The sequence below is a fragment of the Plecotus auritus genome, assembly GCF_963455305.1.
Source record: "Plecotus auritus genome assembly, chromosome: 12".
NCBI classification, from domain to species: Eukaryota; Metazoa; Chordata; class Mammalia; order Chiroptera; family Vespertilionidae; genus Plecotus; species Plecotus auritus.
The window spans coordinates 40,440,355-40,459,784 of NC_137778.1; the positions used below are offsets into that span (position 1 = coordinate 40,440,355).

Here is a 19,430-nt window from a genome sequence, read left to right on the forward strand (position 1 = left end):
GTGAATACACCAGCCCGTTTCCCATCTGACACAGAGCTTCCCACTTCAGAATGTGGGGACTTGACATCCCAGTGATACTGGGTTATTGACTTGATGGTGGGGAGCAAAGGTGATGAGACAAAAGACCCGATTTCAGGGTTTCCTCACGGCTGCCCCAGGCCACTCAGAAGTCCCCATATTCCACCCAGTGAGGCCACCTGCCTTCTCCCAACCGGTAACTTTTTGAAGTTTATTTTTACATGTTTTTATTAATTTTAGAGAGGGAGGGAGAGAGAGAAACATCAATGATGAGAGAGAATCTTTGATCTGCTGCCTCCTGCACGCCCCCTACTGGGGAATTGAGCCTACAACCCGGGAATGCCAGAAAGCAGCAGACAAATGAAACCCACCGAGATGGGGTTTCTTCGAGGGAGCACCCCCTTTAGACTCTTAACGTTGAGAGGAATCCGAGGATCCAGATGAAAAAGAGCATCTCATTTCACACTGGCTCCACACCCCAGAGTGAATTTTTATTAAAAGCAGATCACATCGCTGCAGGAAATTCAGAAAGCTGTCTCTCAACACACGGGCGCAAGCTATTCCTTCCCCAGTTAGATCCGTAGAGCCTCCTGGAGATAAAATGCAGATGGAGCGATGCCCATCAGGCCTTCATTAAATTTTAGAATTAGCTCGCGGCCTCCCGGGTATGGAAACGTGCAGACTGGCCCCTGAGCCTCGTGACGAAGCCACGAGCGGGTAATGACAAAGTGCGTCGTGACCGGAAATAGCAGGGCCTGCCTGTGGTTCGTGCTTATCAACTCGAAGGCGCCCGACACCCCAATTTTAACCCGGGAAACCCGCCTCCTCCTGAGCCGTCTCCGAGTCTGGGAGCTATGGGCAGTTCAGGAGGGTTTCTGGTCTAGAATTTGCTGCGGATGCTTCTCATGTAAATGGCCAGTTTCGGACTGGCCACGCTGGCTCTAATTCATGTCCATCTTCCCTTATTCGTGCATCCAGAGAGACCGTGGGTTTGAATAACAAACATTCAATCGACTTAGACGCGGGGCGGCAGGCAGAGCGGGCGTCACCTGTTTACCTTTGATTGCCTTCTTCGAATTGGCTTTTTCTGGGAACAAAACCAATAAGACACACTGTTCCCTCATCGGGTGTTATTTATCAGCAGACGATCTCCACCCCCCCCCAGTGTCGCAGGGAGTGGGGGGTTCGGGGTCAGGGATTCAGACAGAGACCAGGCTTCCAGCCCAGCCCTGTCTTAGCGCATCGTGGGACCCAGTGCTGGAGGACTTCGCTGTTGTGAGGTCCCTGGCGGGGGCTGATGTTTCTGAGGGCAGCGGAGGCGGCTGCCGCCACATTTGTCACCTGTGCTGGGAGTGTGGCACGCGCGCTGGTCCGGCCGCTGGGACCCTCGGCCGCGTTTGCCCCCACCGGCCTCCCTCCCCTCGCTGTCTCCACCGGTAACTGGCCTAATAAAAGGCAGAAACAAGAATCGATCACACCTGGGGCGGTACTTAAACTTTATTCTCAGGACCAGCAGTCACGTCTACTCACTGCTGGAGAGTTGATAGTTCTTCTAGAGAAGTTTGAATATATTCAGAGTCCAATTGCGAACACTCCATTCCCTGCCACTTCCCTGGGTCCCCAGGCCGCCCCCACGACACCTCCCTGTAAACACTGTGTTTGGAAAGACACACGGATCAGCATCCCTCCCTGGAGTCGCACGGTCACCTCCATCTGTGAAAATAGCATGGCTGAAAAATAAAAGTCTCTTCGTACTCTGCCAACAGGCTTTGGCATAAGCTTGGCAATCGCTTAGAGTTGTTTATTTTTTTCCTGTTGTCGTTTTCCCCGAGCGGAAACAGTCTCAGGTTTATGCAGAAGGTGTCCAAGCCAGCGCACGTCCGTCCTCTGCCTTCCTGGGCACTGACTCGGCCGGCCGCCCGTGGTCGGGCCCCACAGCCTCTTCCAGAAAGCGCACCACGAAATCCTGGGGTCACGTAGGCAGGAACGTTCTACGCGTTAACTCTCCCCGCGTTAAAGCGAACAGGAAAACGGAATGTCCTTTGGTGGAATCTTATTACACTTGCTATATATGTAAACGGATATTCTTTGATGCCGGGGCGCGCCTTGCCCTTACAGAGAAATCCCACAACAGAACGGGAGAGGACAAAGCAAGACGCCAGTCTCGGCCGCGTCCAACGGGGAAACGTGAACAGATTGGTAACACAAATCGGCAAGAATACAAAAAATCTACATATTACAGTATTTCAAGAAAAATAACTTCATTTGAATACAAAAGGATAGATACACTTTCTCCTTCCCCGACGGCCACCCTTGGACAGCGGCGTGCTCCCTGGCACTGGGCCCCGGGAGGGAGGCCGGCCGGCCGGGGCGGCGGAGGGGCAGACAGGTGTGCATGGACTGACATCAGACAGAAACCTTCCAACCAACGAGGGCGACAGAGCCACGTCCACTAAAGCACGGGTGGGTGGGAGGGGGCTCGGGGGCCGAGGCGGGCCCCGCGGGCAGCTCGCCAGGTGCCCTGACACCCACGGTCACGGTGCCCCGCCGGCAAAGATCGCTCCTGTGTGGTGGGGCCACGCGCGCTGGGCGCAGTGGTGTTGGGGCGCATGGGGAGCGCACCAACCTTTGCAGGTCGGTTCGTTCTGTCTGTCCTGTGCGGAGGGGCCGTCGCAGCCTTTCCCACGGGCGCTGGGCTCTGCAGCTGGCATTGGGATGGTCAGCGATGCCACCGCAGCTGCCCGCTCCCGAGTCAGGAATGAGCAGAGCTGACTCGGATGCGCTGTCCACGGCTGAGAAATATGGCTTCGTTCAGTCGGGCCTCCCGGGGGCGGTGGCTGCGTGGGCGCGGGGGTCGGTGCGTTTCCAGGTCAGGAGCGAGTACGTGGGCGGGCGGCGTGGGCTTCCCCGGGACTCGGGCCGGCTGGTGCTGGGGCGCCGCCTAGATGGCGAGCAGCGCGGTCGGGGTCGCGGGTGGCAGCAGCAGAGGCGGCAGCAGCAGCAGCAGCAGCAGCGCCGCGTGGCCGCGCGGGGGCGCCCCCTGGCCCGAGCGCGCCCCGCAGCCGCCCGCCTCCTCGCAGCGCCGCTTCTCGCACAGGACGCCGGTGTAGGCGGCGGGGCACAGGCAGCGCGCGTGGTTGTGGCAGGTGCCCCCGTTCTGGCAGTGCAGCAGCTCGTTGTCGCACACGTTGGCTGCAGGGCGAGGGGGAGGGGGGAGGGGGGAGGGGGCGCGGGAGGGGGGGAAGGGGGCGCGGGGGGGGGGAGAAGCAGAATCAGTGTCAGTGCATCGGGTACATCATGTTTGCAGGTTCAAAAATCGCAATTGATGGACTGATCTCGCGCTCCCCAGCCCCCTCCCATCCCCCCACCCCGTCCCCCCGCCCCCGCAAACGAAGCACGAGACTCCAATTTCCAAACACAAGTAGTTTGCTGCCTCCCCTCCCCCGCATCCCATCGGTTCTTTTCCTATCGATTTCTGCTGCAACCTGGGACAGCATCCTCGTCCGCGTTAGGCTATCCAGCGAGAGGTAGCATCATACCCCTGGTCTCTCCAGGGGACCTGCGGTGGCCTTCCAGGCTTTTTTTTTTTTTAAAGGACAAGTAACTCATGCAAGAATGCGGAGCTTTAAAGGCAGGTGATGCTAATTAGAATGCAAAGCAGGGTTGTTAAATGACCAGGAACCTCCAAGGGGGTGACATTCTCCCTACAGGCGATGCCCGTGCCACATGCATGAGGACAGAAGCCAAGGGAAGGGAAGGGAAGGGGGGGGGCAGGGGCGCAGGGGCGCAGGGGCAGGCGGCATGCGCAGGTAGGGGCAGCCACGTGGGGAGAGGAAGCTGTTTCATGGAGGAGTGTGAGGGAGAGCAGTCACTCCTGCCCGTGGCAGCCCGTGGAGGCATTGATCCTCGTGTAAGCTGAGGAAGCAGAGGCCAAGGTTGCCTTGGTTTCCGAGGATCATAGGAAATGCCACGGATGAGCAAAAATCCCACTCTGTTCCACGGTGGATCACATCTGTTGGAGCCAGTCAAGACCAGCACATGCCAGAGATGGGAATTCATGGGAGGGCCCTGCCAGGCAGCTTCCAATCCCCAATCATTTATTTCTTCGGCATTCTGGGTAGTCTCACGAAGGCCACGTGATCCTTATTCTTCTAGATAATCAAGGTTTCACTGGTTTAGCGGGATGTTAACTAGAACCCGGGGAAATTCAGACAGCAGCACAGGACAGGCGCCAAGAACACTTCCCAGCAGCATATGCCGCTGAAGCACTTAATATGTAGGGACTCTGGGATGGGCGTGGGGCAGAGCAGAAAAAGGAGTTTTTTTAAAATAAATTGTAACATTTTCCTTTTTTTTTTTTAAATGCCATGGTTAAATTTCCCCAGGGGTACCACGTGAATTACACACACACACACACACACACACACACACACACACACTCTCAATATCAACTGAAAAGTATGTAAAAAAAATACCTCCCCCCCTCCACCGCCAAGTACTAGTCAACAGAGAATGCTGCCCTGTCCTTACTCCTGGTCAGTGGCCATGTCACCTTGCGGAGAAGCTTCTTACGGACAGGCGAGTGCTCTGTGTGCAGGTGAGCCGAGAGAGACGGCTGCTGGACGCTCTCAAGGTTAATCACGAACTGGCCTACGCAGGGCCCCGTGCTACCACCGCCCACAGCTCCTGGGCCACCCCCGGCGACGCGTGGGTGAGGTGTGGGTGTAATTTTCCAATGTGCTCGCGCCTGCTGTCTGTAAGCGATACAGGCGACGTCTGCAGCCCACTGAACCCTTCAGCTCCAAGTCTTGATAGACAAGGGGGCGTTCCATCTACAAGAAATGGCCGAGGAGCGTACAGGTGACCTCTCATTGGGCGGCGTGGACGCGTGAGGGTCACACCCACATCATAGCGTTTTGTGAGTCATGGTTAAAAACATCCAGAGTGGTAGTCAAGGCCCAGCCTACCAGAGGCAAGAGGTGAGATCGGGGCCAACGCCTTCGATTTTCTTTCTTTTCTTTTCTTTTTTTTTTGGTGGTGGTGAGTTTGGAGAGCATGCATGGGTTTTCGGGATTTTGTTTTGCTTCCACTTCAGGAAATACCTGTTTCATTGGGGAAACATGGAATAAACAGATCCAAGTAGCTGTTTCCATTTCAAGGTAAAGATTCTTAGCAGCTTTGTCCCAGCCAGCAGATGGCTGGATGGGACACTTCCTCTCACTGGGGCCCCGGAGCTAGGGAAATAATCTGTCCCATCAATGTCGATAATTGCTTGCCTTGAATAATTGAGAAGAAATCAATAGTTAATTAAATATCACGCCCCCTTTAAAAAAAGAAAAAGCGATTTTGCTTCTTCTTGGGCCCGAACGTAGGTCAGGTGTTGAAGAGAGGTTTATTTATTTCAAGAAGTTGGTGGTTAAGTTAAACTTCAGTGCCTTCCCTATGTTTACCTAATCTACTGATGGATGTTGATCATTGTGAGAAATTTAATAAACATACGAAGAACAGATGTAACCTCATGGAGGGGGGGGATATGTTTTCTGTAAGAGAGATACAGGGGGAAAAAGAGACCTAGAATATGTTTCATTACTTTAGAATTCACTACAAGAGGTACCACGTTGGGTCTCTTGACTGGGCTATTCTTTCAACAAAGACACAACTTGAATATCCGCACAGCACACACCGTTGGGATCGTGTGATAGAAGCACATCCACACCTACCTACACATCTCACTGCTAGTCATACACTTATGCTCCGTCTTTGTGTCACTCTGAATGAAAATCAAGGCGCTTAATGAATAAACGAGGCGGGTCACAGCTCTCCTTGGCTCTACGCCAGCACAGGAAACCGTGCACTAAACTCCACGGAGAAAGCCGAGAAATCGAACACTCTGCTCTTGAGGCGTTCGCGTCTGGTTGGGAAGATAAAATACATACGCGAAAGGATCTCATATGAATTTCGTGAAACGACCCTTATCAACTCCGTCCAGCTCAGCCAGCATCTCCGCCGCGTGCGTGGCACCCTGCTAGGTTTAAGAGCTGTTGCCCTACCTGCCCTAAAGGGGCTCACCGTTTGGCAGAAAACAAATGAGCATGAACTGAAATAATTATGATACAAAAGTATATATATATATAAACAAACAGACTCTAAAGGAAGTATTTGCAAACTGCAGGGGACCTCAGCTGCTGGTGCGAAGGATGATTTGGGGAGACAGAGAAGAGGAAAGGAAGGAGATTGTGTTGGAATAGAGGCGTGAACCAGGCAGCCGTGGGGGGAAAGAGCGTTATGGATGGGAAATGAGCAGTAAGGGCCCAGAGACTGAGCAACTGTCTCTGGATCCTGAACCCACCCGTCCCTGCGGACGTTGAGGCTGGAACCCGGCGGCCTGTCTCCTGGCTTCCACCACTCGGGGCGCTGGAGGGGGCAGGGAGGAAGGGGGAGGGGGATTCCCTTTTCCTGCACATGGCTCTTCCCAACAGGGTCACCCCAGCACCCCCCTCCTCCCGACCAGCGTTGGATTTCAGGGTTCAGCATTGTCGGAGCCTCTTCACGTCCCCGGAGAGGTTCCTGCCCCAACCCGCAGTCTCCCTGCTCTAGAGGTTTGAGCTCCTAGGGCCCTGCCCAGCCGGGCGGGCGGCACCAGCGGCAGCCGGGCGGGCGTCGCCCCTCCTCAGCCTGCGGGTCCCGGGCTGTGGGGCCTCCTCCAGACTTCCAGCTTCTCCGAGCCCGTCCTCTCTCCTGTGACCCTCACCCAGGCGTGGGCACGGCTTCCTGCGTACAGTCACCATCTCAGAGGGACGTCACCGTCTCCTCTTTTCATGTTTAAATCCTGAAACACCTGTTTGACCTCCACTGCCTTCTCCCGGCTAAACTACCTACTGTGGTTTCAGCGGGGCCTGGGGGAGCCGCATGCGAGGAGTGAGTGAGTGAGGAGCGGGCAGGTGTGGCTGCAAAGACGGAGACGAGAAAGGTAAGCCCTGGCCCAGGTGCGGGTTCGGCATGGAGCACCGCGGAGTCCAGGTGATGGGCAGTGCGGGCGGGCGGAGCCTGTGAGCGGGGCAGTGCTTTAGAGGGGGAGAAGGTGAGGCTAGACCAGAGCAAGGGCCGGCTGGAGGCCGGATGCCTCCAGAGACTGTCTGGGCTGAGTTAGAGCAGCCGGCGCAGGGGAGGGACAGGTCTGGAGGCAGGTCACTGAAACGCAGAAGAGAGGTTCTGAGGTTCCCGCTTTGGTATTTGGGTGCATCGCAGTTTAACTGATGAGGAAACGAAGACGGGAGGCAGAGTCTGGTGAGGGAAGAAAGTGGACCTTTTTTGGGCGGAGATCTGTGGACCTTGAGGGTGTAGGCTCCTTGGCCAGGGTCTTGTTATTCGCGGAATCAGCTGGTTAACGGCCCAGGAGATGCCGATTTGGAGCAGGGCTGAGGGTGGTCATCGGTACGAGGGGTGAAGCTGTGGGAATAGAAGACCTACTCCTGGTGGAATAGAGGTGACGTCGACATGACGGTGCAGGCAGAACACCCAAGAATGGCAGTGTTTAAGCCAGCCGTGGGCAAACTACGGCCCGCGGGCCGGATCCGGCTGTTCTATCCGGTTCTCTTGCTCTCCCCTCCGCTCCTTTACTTTGAATTTATATTAGTTCACACAAACACTCCATCCATGCTTTTGTTCCGGCCCTCCGGTCCAGTTTAAGAACCCATTGTGGCCCTCGAGTCAAAAAGTTTGCCCACCCCTGGTTTAAGCCATAGCAAGAGAAACACGGCTATGAAGGATGCCGAGAGGAAAAGGTATTAAAATGCAGTGAGGGGTGCAGCCGGTGTGGCTCAGTGGTTGAGTGTCGACCTATAAATCAGGAGGTCAGGGTTCGATTCCTGGTCAGGAAGGTTCGATTCCGTGCATGCCCGGGGGTTGCAGGCTCGATCCCCCGTGGGGGGCGTGCGGGAGGTGGACGATAGATAATTCTCTCTCGTCATTGATGTCTCTCTCTCCCTCCTCTCTGAAATCAAGAAAAATATGTTTTAAAAAAATGTGACGAGGGAATGAAACGGACCACAGAGGGCCTCCCGCTGCGCTTGACTGTGTCTGAGGACCGGAAGGGCTGGGGGAAGGGCACTTGGAGTCGGGGGAAGGGAATATGCAAATGAGCATGGCATGTTCTCGGCTGAACCTGACAGAGGGCTTTGGGAATAACTGGGAGGAGGACTGGAGCGATTGGAGGCAGTAACGTCGAATGGAGGTCGTTGGCTGTCCATCTAAAGCCGTGGTCGGCAAACTGCGGCTCGCGAGCCACATGCGGCTCTTTGGCCCCTTGAGTGTGGCTCTTCCACAAAATACCACGGCCTGGGCGAGTCTATTTTGAAGAAGTGGCATTAGAAGAAGTTTAAGTTTAAAAAAATGTGGCTCTCAAAAGAAATGTCAATTGTTGTCCTGTTGCTATTTGGCTCTGTGGACCCATGAGTTTGCCGACCACTGCTCTAAAGTGATGCTTTTCGACAGAGGACCTTGGGCAGTGTCTGGAGGCGTTTGGTTGGTTGTCACGGCTCCGGAAAGGGCAGGCCAGTGGGTCGAGGCCAGAGAGGCCACTAAATACCTTGCCATGCCCAGGACCCCCCGCCAGGAAGGGTCGCCCCTCGGTTAACGTCAGAGATCCGATGAGGAAGGCCTGGGGCAGGTGTCAGCACAGCCACGGAGAGGGACCGCTGTCCTTGCGGAGCGCGGAGAGGGAAGGGAGGCGCCTTGGCGACTCCGGCTCAGAGACGGCGAGTTTTCAGTGCGGAGCCCGGGAATTCGAGGTGATCGGAAGTGCTAGATGCTGAGATGAAAGAGCCGGGTTACCTCCCTGGGCGTGTAAATACATGAAGACTGAGATCCAAGGCAGACCCCGGAGTGCCGCTCACAGGGTACGTGGAACCAACACCATGCGCGTGGAATCTGTTCTCCTCGGCGCTGGTGGAAAGGAGACGACCAAGAGCGTGAGGGTAATTCGGGAACTACAGCAGGAAGCCGAGGTCAGCGTGGAAGCAGATCTAGAACCCAGGTCTCCGGGAAGGAGGAAAGCGGCTGCACAGCGCTGTACTCCGTGCCCCTCCGGACGCCGGCGATCCATCTGCAGATCCGCAGTCAAATCTCAGCTGCGCTGACCGGCTGGGCTGCTCCCTGTCACCCCGCACTGTGACCAGGCCAGGTCTTTGTGAGGGGCACCCCGTGTCACACCTGCTAGAGTCCCACCGCGTCCTGGCAGCGCTGCAAACACAGATCGGCTCACACACCAAATACGACCCCGACGGCGAAGGTCCGGGTTGGGAATGGCGAATGCGCCGTATGCGCTCGTTTTCCCCTCCTCGGTATGTAGAAGACACAGCGACTTCACCAGCGCGCTCCCCCACCGAGCCTCACAATCCCTCTCAGCGCAGGGGTTCGGGCATCTACCACCAGCGGGCAGGACCGGCACCGGGGCACGCACCAGCCTGGCATCACCTCCATGTTATCGTGGGTGCAGATGCGGATGGAACATCTACTGGGAAGGCTTTCTGTCCCACGTGCACCCGGCAGCCAGCCCTCCGCACGGGGCGCCTGTCTGTGCGCCTCCGTCTTACACGGAGCGCTCTTCACGCGTTCTGTGAAGTGTGGGCATGAAGCATGTCCTGCTTCCCTCCTCGCGGCCTGGAGGCTGCCGTCTCGGTAAACACAGAGGGCTCGCTTTCAAACGCCCTGCAGCACTCACACTGGTCCCGGCGGCTCACACCGCGTCCTCCGTGTGATGCTACCATGGGACCGCTCCACACGCCAAGCTAATGCTGCTTCCACCGCGGCCTGACTACTTCCTAAAGGACCGTCTCACCCGTGGTAAAAGGAGTTCATTTGTGGCGCGTCCACGGTCACACCACAGAACCTGCACCCCCTGATGGGTGGGGTGCTCTCAGATGGGGTGGCCAGGATAACCCGTGGCCTCTGGGGGAAGAGGGGGCAGCATTCCCGTGGGACCCAAACACGGATGAAGGGTGTGGTCCTGACGGAAGGGCTCGGGTTAGCCTCGTGCTGTAAGACCTCTGATCCCGGCAGCCGTAACCAAGCGCAGCAGCAGGTAAACAACCTCCCACCGTCACCTCCCACGCGAGGCTAAGAAAACGCTCAGAATTTTCCCAGGGAGAGGACAGGAGCAAGGAACATCTCTCCCTCCCTCTTTCACATCTGTTTTTAAAAAAATACATTTTTATGGATTCCAAAGAGTAAAGGGAGAGGGGGGGGAGAGAGAGAAACATCAATGAGGAGAGAGCATCGTGGCTTGGCTGCCTCCTGCACGCCCCACCCTGGGGATGGAGCTTGCAATCGGGGCCTGTGCCCTGGACCGGAATGGAACCCGGGACCCTCCCTCCGGTTCGCAGGCCGATGCTCTCGCCACGGAGGCAAACGGGCGAGGGCCACATCTTCTTACTTGACCTGTAGCTTGGACAAGGGGAGTCACGGGGCCGTAGCCAAGTTACTCAGCTCTTTGACTTGATTTTGGTGGGTCTCTTGACTGTCATTCCCATTTCCTCTTCCCGGACCTCGATCTGTCGTCAGTCGTCGATGAGGAGACTGATCCGTGTTCCCTCTACCAGTCCCTTCTGGCAGGAACGGGAATCGGGCCGAGGGAGGGCAGCAGCCGGGACTTGTGACTGCTGCTGTCTCCTTCCTTCCCTCTGTGGCCTGCAGGGTCACTGATCCCCATTATGGCCACGGCGCTGCATTACACGCCCCCCAAGCCGGTTTTCTTTCCTCTTTCCCGTGCGGGTCTTGTTCTCAGCTCTGCATCTCGGCCGGCCTCGCCAGGGAGCCGTCTGCTTGAGCAATGCTCGGTCTGTATTTATAGACTTGAAAGTTTCTCTTTTTGGCTTTGTCTCCCGCACTTCAAGGAACGGACGGCGATGCGTTACCATGGCAGCCTTCCTGGACGGTCGTGTTAATAAAGTGACCTCTCCCTCCCGCACCTGGAAGGGGCCCAGGATTGCCGCGGGAGCGATGTTCCAAATGGTTCCCGTCCTTTCCAAAGGCGCGTGGGAGAATGAGCAACCCCCGCCACGCAGGCGAACAACGGGCACGAGCGTTGGAGGGAGCGCGGCCGCGAGAGGAAGAGCTGGGACGATGGCCCGCTCACTCGGCCGTGGCCGTGGCTGTGGCGGCTGTCTCACCGAGTTGAGAGATGGGAGCTAGAAAACGGAACCTGCAGGCGCGCTCCCGGGGACTGGAAGAAACTTCACAGAACCGTGTCCAATGGCCTGTGGGGGGATTCTAGGGACACGGCATGCATCCCCCCATCTTTTCTCACGAATGTCCGGCCACGACGGGCGGTGATGTGGTGCAGTGGAAAAAAGATAGACCCCGGCCGGCGTGGCTCAGGGGTTGAGCATCGACCTGTGAACCAGGAGGTCACGGTTCCATGCCTGGTCAGGGCGCATGCCCCGGTTGCGGGCTCAGTGCATGCAGGAGGCAGCCCATCAGTGATTCTCTCTCATCATTGATGTTGCGATCTCTCCCTCCTTCTCCCTTCCTCTCTGAAATCAATAAAAAAACCCACATATATAAAAAAGAACAAGGTAGGTTAGGAGACAGGAAACCCGAGTTCAAGTTCTGAGTAGCCATCACTTTGCTGTGAGGCCTCAGACGCACCAGGAAACCACTTAGCGACACTGGTCCGTTCATCCCTCTTCCATCCAACCAGCGACCCTTCCACACGATGGCCGCGTTGTGGTAGCAGATGAACGATACAGCGTCGTCTTTGGCGTTCACGTTCTAGTGACAACCAGAAAGTCAGGGAAGAGTTTGAAGTAGGTGTTTGCAGAGTTCTCTTGGACTTGACGATGGGCATGAATATATATATATATTTTTAATATATTTTATTGATATTTTACAGAGAGGAAGGGAGAGGGATAGAGAGCTAGAAACATCGATGAGAGAGAAACATCGATCAGCTGCCTCCTGCACACCTCCCACTGGAGATGTGCCCGCAACCAAGGTACATGCCCTTGACCGGAATCGAACCCGGGACCCTTCAGTCCGCAGGCCGACGCTCCTTCCACTGAGCCAAACCGGTTTCGGCGAGCATGAATATTTTTCATGGAAAGCCTAGCATCTTAAAAGGCCAGGAGTGGCGAATCTTCCTCTTTATGATAAAATCCGTGATGGCTGTGGGACTTCCGGCCCCACACCACGAGTCCTGGTGGTGACTCGGTGGCTCTCTTTGCCTGTCAGTCTCCTGATGGGACAGGGAGAGGTTTTTTGTACTGAAAGCCTGGGAAGAGAGTTGGGCGAAGAACTTGTGATTCAAGTCTGGTCTCTGCGGTTAATGGGCTGGGTGAACTTGGGAAAATCGTTTGGCCTCGTTGTGACTCTGTCTTCGCTCCTAAAGCAAGGATACAAACACTTGTCCTAGCCACCCCCCTCCCAGTGTTGGGAGCCCCAAGATGAATGACGGGGGGGGGGTGCTTTAAAAAGTCTGGAACCTACCTACCTATACGTTGCTTAGGGTTTGATACCTTCCCCAAGGCCCCCTCGTGCTGGAAGGCTGAAGGCTTATTCCTCTCTCTGTCCCAGTAATGAGTTCCTTGTCCCCTTCCCCCCTCACCCCCGCCTCCTCAAGGTGCTTGAAGTGACAAGCCAGTGTCCTCCCTCGAGGCCAGCCTGTGTATGTGTCCCCTGCGGGCATGGAATGGGGACAGCGTGGGCCAAGCACACAGCTCCTCAGTGTTGGTCTCCAACTGCTGTGTCCCCCCCACAGCCCTGCAGGGTCGGCTTGGAAGGGAGAGCCATTTTCTCAAAGGTGATTGGTCCGCTCTTGTTCACCGTGCATCCTCCTGAACCAATCAGAGTGCATGGTGTGTTTTCAGAAGAGCAGGGAGGGGCCGAGCTGCAGGCATCCACCTACTTCCACTGCCCCAGGGCCCGCCTTTGGCCTCTGCAACCATGGGGCTGGGGCAGCGAGATGCACACAGTATCTATTCTAGACTGACCCCCGGCGGCATCGAGGGGCGGCCTCCTTGCTTTCCGGCGCTCGGTCTCCACCTCCGTCTGTGTCTGTAGCCGTCGGAGCACGGGGTGCGGGTGGCATGGTCCCGGGTGACGCTCCCAGCCTGCTTGCTTTCAGTGCAGTGAGGTGGAGGGACAGAGCTGAAGGGCCGACAGGAAACATGGAAGCTGTCAGTGGGTGTCAGACGCATCCGGGGACTCAGCCGGCAGGTTCTGACCTTGAGAGCAGCGTTCTTTTTTTTTTTTTTTCTCCCACTGACCTCCCCCTGGCCTCCCCCACCCCCTGGCACATGCCCTCACCCTCCCAGTGTCTGTGTCCATCGGTGATGCTTATGTGCATGCACACAAGTCCTTCGGGTGACCTCTAACCCCCCCCCCCCCCAGGCCTCCCCTGCCTTCCCGCTGGAGCTTGACAGTCTGTTCGACGCTTCTTGGTCTCTCTCTTCTTACTCATCTGCCACAGGCACCGCTTATGGGAGCGACGCCTGCTCTCGTCCAGACAAAGGGGACACTGCTCACCACGCCGCTAAAAAGCCACGTTCCTCGGGAGGAGCCTGTGTCTGAGGGGTGCGCGGTGACCCAGCTCAGAGACCGCCAGGGGACTCCGGCGCAGGGGCGGGAGGCGCCCCACGCACCCCAGGAGTTCCCGGCGTTTGCAACCCGTTCAAAGCCTCTGTTGACGCGGAGAAAGAATTAGTTCCCCGAGAATCCCCGGGGCCGCGGGCTGGGCCCCTTCCCCAAAGCAGCCATTGAGGGTGTGTTGACATCCTATGTAGGTCAACACCTTCAGAGCCGGGCCGGGCCAGGTGCCCATAAAGCCGCCGCCCGGCACGCACAGGCTTCTCCGCAGGTGCCGGGACCCCTGTCTGGCTTCATAAACGGGGGCAGCCTCTCCCCTCGGGCCCACGGTGAGAGATCCCGCTGGGAGGCAGGGTCACACACACCGGCAGTGCACGGCAGGCGGGAAACCTCTTCTCCCAGTCCGTGATGCTGTGTCAGGAGGAAAACAGCACCCCGGTTTAGGCAGGGGGAGCCCCGAGAATTCCAGCACACACCCGGCCGCTGCCCTCCGTAGCGGGAGCCGCAGAAAAGGTACTGGGACCAGTTACACCCACCTGTGACCAGGCTGACCCCCGGCTGGTAGGACGTTAAGGGATTTTGTTACTCTAATTTCTGTCTTTCTAAATTTTGCTCTGTCCAAATCACCTAGAATAAACGTCCATTCCTCGGATGCTCCTAACATGTCCACAACAGGGACCGTTCCTCGAGTCAAGACAAGTGTCTTCCACTGAGATGCTAAGGTAATCTGTGTGCGCAGTGAACCCTGTGGCCCCATTTTGTCATATTTCAGTATTTGTGTTATTAACCCACATAGTTCCAGTCAAAGGACCGGTTATCCTAAATGTCTACAAATATGATCTCAAGAAAAGCATGCGCTCCTGCACGATCCCCTAAGCACCCCAGGGCCCCGACACGGGATTCCCTGCCTCGCAAAGACCGCAGAGCCTCCGGCGGCCCTGGAGCCAGCACAGCCCCTGAGCTGCTGCTCCCTGGTGCAAAGCGAGGGATGCTTTCACCTGCGAACATCCAGCCGCAGCGACGACCGTGATCGGGTCTCCCACCGCCTGCCCAGCCGAGGGGCCCACAGTCAGATTTCACTTAACGAAAACGTATCACCTGCCACTTGCGTGTGGGGGCGACTCGCATACGGGCCCGCGTGTACACGTCTACACCACCCGTGTGACCGCACATTGTGGTTCTATCCCGCGTCTTCCCGTTGTTCCCGGCACCGAATAGGTGCCCAGTCAACACGGAGCAAGTACATACAGGTTGTCTTTTCTCCGCCGCTTTCTGGGGCGGGGGTGGTGGTGGATAGATATCTCCTGTGCGTAGATAGATGATGGATGGATAGACACGTTCAGCGGGAGGAGCCTGTGTCTGAGGGGTGTGTCTGATGGAGACAGATGGGTAGAAAGCGCGTGGGTTGGAGAGCAGGAAGTGAACGTGCCTGAGGAAGAAGGAGATAACTGGATCCTCAGTTCACATGTGTGGGTTTGATTTGTTGTGTGTTTTTTTGAGACAGGATGTTTCTGAGCACTTTGTAAAGCTAAAATATCCTTTGAGGGTCCTGTTTGTCGAGTTCTAACCCAGTGTCTCCTTAGAGCAGTGGTTCTCAACCTTCCTAATGCCGCGGCCCTTTAATACAATTCCTCGTGTTGTGGGGACCCCCAACCATAAAGTTATTTTCGTTGCTACTTCATAACTGTGATTTTGCTATGGTGATGAATCGTCATGTAAATATCTGTGTTTTCCGATGGTCTTAGGCGACCCTGCTAGCGGCTCTCAACCTGTGGGTTGCGGCATGAGAAAGGTTGAGAACCGCTGCCTTAGAGACTTCATCTTTCCTCCGTGGACTTGGCAGGAGGGTCCTAAACATGGACTAGGCCCTCGTAGGATTTTTCAAGGGCAGGGATACTTAAGTATGAAAAGTAACTTCTAAAATCTCACAACAGTCACTTTTCTTAAGGGTTCCCTCCCCCCACCCTCCACCCCCCTCCGGAATCGCTGTCATTCACTCTTGTCTGCTGTGGTCTTGCTGTCCCCATAACCACCTCCTGCCAATGTCAAGCCAAGTCTGGGGAGGCTATTTTATAACATCAGAACGAATCAAAACCGTTTCCTTGGCAACGCCAATGCCAAGGCCAAGCGCACTGGTGTCGATACATCCGAGGCGAGGACGACAGCATCACGGAGTCACAAGCAGGTGCCACACGATGCCAGGGGGCCTGTAGGGAGGCTGAGCTCCGCATGCAAATGATGGCTCATCTTCAGAACTGCCCTGGGCCGCCGGGGCCAGATGTGTGAGGGACCCAGAGTACATCCGCGAGGTTAGGGCAGGACAGAGGGCCACGGTGACAGACAGGTCATCGGCGTACCTTCTCAGTCAAGTCAGCGCTGACCACTGCAACTCGCACTGTCCCTTCCCGTCGGTAGATTTCTGAGCCACTCGGAAGACGAGGGCGAAGGGTGGTATCTCCTCGGTTTTCATTGTGCTGCTGTCCAAAAATCTCACCTGTTTGATCAGGCAAACGCCTCGGTGCTGCTGATGTTGTTGGTTATCAGTCTTTCTGCTCGTCAAATCTACCCACAGCTAGCCTGTGGCCGCCTGGCGTGAACAAGACAGGGCCGAGCTGCTCACTCACAGATTGCAAAGAGAGAAAGGACTCACGGAGTGGGGGCGGGGGGCGGAGGAGATGCTGCCCTGCTGATGCTGAGTGGGAGGAAGAGACACACAAGTCAAAGGATGTTAAGTTGAAGGTTAGTCTCTTACTTCAAACTCCAATAGCGAAGCCTTTACCCTGTTGTAACTAATTGCCTTCCTGTTTCCAGTATGGTGATTAGAGGCCCTTTTTTTTTTAGCCTAGGAAGAAAGTATATAATTTCAACATAACCCCAAGTCTCCCAAAATCCATCAAAATGAAAATGTATCTGGAAATGAATACATTGCATTTGGTCATCTTCAGAGTTACTAAAGATTACTCATGTTTACGGTCAAGAATGGTTAAGAACTATCCTATATAATAAAAGCTTAATATGCTAAGTGTCCAGTCATCTGGATGGCCATTCAACCAAAGAGTAATATGCTAATGATAAGCTAAGGTCACTCAATCGCTCGCTATGACGTGCACTGACCACCAGGGGGCAGATGCTTTGACCGGTAGGTTAGCTTGCTGCTGGGGTACCGCCGATTGGGACTGAGTAAGATGGGCCAGACACGCCCTGGAGCCCTCCCACAGTCCCTCCCCGGCTGGCCAACCTCCTGTGTCCCTCCCTGGCCTGGTGGGGTCCCTCATCCTGGCCTGCACCCTCTCACAATATGGGGCCCCTCAGGGGATGTCGGAGAGCCGATTTCAGCCCGATCCCGCAGGCCAGGCCAAGAGACTCCACTGGTGCACGAATTCATGCACCGGGCCTCTAGTAATTTAACAAACACATGGAAGTGACTCCTAAGGACATAATCCGGGTCCTTACACCGGCCAGGGAGCAAACCGTTTGAAAATATCTTGCCAAACACAAGTACCTTTTAATTCTTGACAATGTTCCCATGAGACCGGTGACGCAGTCCCTACGTACCGCCTTCCTCTGCCTCATCTCAGAAGCCTCCCTCTCGCTCACATGCCTGCCCACGCTTTTCTCTGAACTGGCCCGGCTCCCTCCTGCCCCTGGCTTGGCTGGAGGTGTCTCCCCTGGAATACTCATCCGCCAGAACTTCCCCCGAGGGGTGGGGTGGCTCCGCCCACAACGGGCACGTCCTTTGTCTCCCGTCGCCCTCTGACCAGCGTGTGAGCCGGAGAGCAGGTCTCCGCGGGTCTTCTTGGCGCCACGCGCTCGGTTCTCCGTACCCGGAGCGGCGCCTGGCCCAGACTTCCTGCGCAGCACCTGCTGCTCGAATAAATGAAGCTCCTTCGTTTCTGGGCCTGACGGCTGGGCAGGGGCACTAGGTTTTGTGGCCACGCTCCGGGCTGGGATGGGTCTTCGTTGTCCTCGACCCCGGGATTAGATAAACTCTTCTGACCTCTGGGGCTTTAAGACGCGATGGTGCCTGGCCGGCGTGGCTCAGTAGTTGAGAGTTGACCTATGAACCAGGAGGTCACGGTTCGATTCCCTATCCGGGCACATGCCCGGGTTGCGGGCTTGATCCCGGGGGGTGGAGGAGGTGGGGGGGCGTGCAGGAGGCAGCTGATCAATGATCCTTTCTCGTCATTGATATTTCTCTCTGTCTCTTCCTCTCTCTCTCTCCCTCCCTCTCCCCCTTCATCTCTGAATCAATTAAAACGTATATACAAAGGATGGGATGGTAAGTACAGGGCACAGTTCGCGCCCGGGCATTGGGCGGCCAGGCCTCCAGAGCTAACTGTCCCGGAGGGAGGGACCCGTGTCAGCGGGCTTTGTCTGTGCAGCTTTGCCCGGGGGCACACCATGAACTTGGCAACCAGCAGGAGGCCTCCCTGGATGGCCAGCCCGCTCCTCTGGCGGAGGGACAGATGCCAACAACAGTTCCGCCGCGTGGCTGCCTCCTCGTGTCCAGTTGGCAGAAAAGGGGAAGCGGAAGGAAGGATGCGCTGTGGCCCCAGAAGAGCCCGTCGGATACTGACAGCCATGACTCCCACGGAACCCTCCCCCACCCATCCCGGCCGCTCAGGAGCTAGGAATGGAGATACTCTTACCGAGTGGGTATGAAACCGCGGCCACTGAGGGAAACCTTTCTTTCTCTTTTGTGAATCCTCCCCCGAGGATATTTTCCCATTGACTTTTAAGGGGAGGGGAGGAGAGAGGGAGAGACGGAGAGAAACATCCATGTGAGAGAAACACATCCATTGGTTGCCTCCTGCGTGTGCCCCGACCAGAGCCCAGGCCGGGGAGGAGCCGGCAACCGAGGTACGTGCCCTTGGCCGGAATCGAACGGGAGACCCTTCGGTCCGCGGGCCGGCGCTCTGTCCACTGAGCCACACCGGCCAGGGCTCAGAGGAAATAACTTCTATCCCGAACAGAAACCATCGATTTCTTCGTGAGACTTAATTGCCACAGTCACTCCGATGGTGAAGTCTGGCATCAGCTCGGCGCTTTAGGTGGGTGTGAAGGGGCAGGGGAGCCCGTCACCCCGAGGGGCTGCTGAGGCCCGAGGGCGCACTCCGGGGGGGCCCTCAGCTGCCACAGTGCAGGGTCCGCCCCGGGCGGCCTTGGGGCGTCAGGCCGGCGTCAGGAGGAGCAGGGAGCGGCCACGCCCGATTCTGACCTGGGTCTCGGCTTGCCGCCGAGCTTTGAGGTTTTCCTCCCCCGACACGTGGAGTTGTGTCCTCATCTCGGCGTTCCCAAGGGCAGACAAGAGCAAAGAGTGACGTTGGGAGGGACGGCCAAGACCAGACTGACCTCGGCTGCTGCTCTGCCTTCCCTCCCGGGCATCCGACCAGCTGGGGAGCGGAGGCTGGTCTGTGACTGAAAATCGCCCCCTGGTGAGCCCACCGGCCAGGCCTTCGCTCCGGGAGCCCCCGCCGGGCTGGGCTGCGTGTGAAAAGGCTCCCCGTCAGCGCCCCCCCCCACCCCGGGGCCGGGCGCAGCTCCTCCGGGCCGGGTTCTGGGTTAAAGCTCTCCATTCGGATGATGCTCCAACCGACTCGCCCGCGGCCTCCCACCGGCCTCGCTGCCCAATGGCTTCCGGGTCAGGAGAAAGGAAGAAAGGGGAGGTGGGGTGCTCAGGCCTCTCCCCGCCTGGAAGGAACCATCGCTCTTTACTGCGAATAATCCCGAAGGACCCGCCTGAATAGGAGTAACCTCAGGTTCGAAATGCAGGGTTTTTCTCCCTGTGACTTCTGTTCTACGCCTGCCTGCCTTGCTCTGCCCAGGCTCCC

At 56.7% G+C, this 19,430-nt stretch overlaps 1 protein-coding gene across 8 annotated transcripts in view; it reads right to left on the minus strand.

Annotated features, from left to right (window-relative positions):
* Positions 1 to 1,501: 1,501 nt before the first annotated feature.
* The window catches only part of NTNG1 (netrin G1), a 248,577-nt gene continuing 230,648 nt past the window's right edge, over positions 1,502 to 19,430 (minus strand). For all 8 annotated transcript variants that reach the window (XM_080649321.1, XM_080649320.1, XM_080649326.1 and 5 more), the window contains one exon: positions 1,502 to 3,210. In XM_080649321.1, coding sequence (XP_080505447.1) covers positions 2,960 to 3,210 — 251 coding nt within the window. In that variant the 3' untranslated portion in view covers positions 1,502 to 2,959. The remainder of the gene's footprint in view (positions 3,211 to 19,430) is intronic.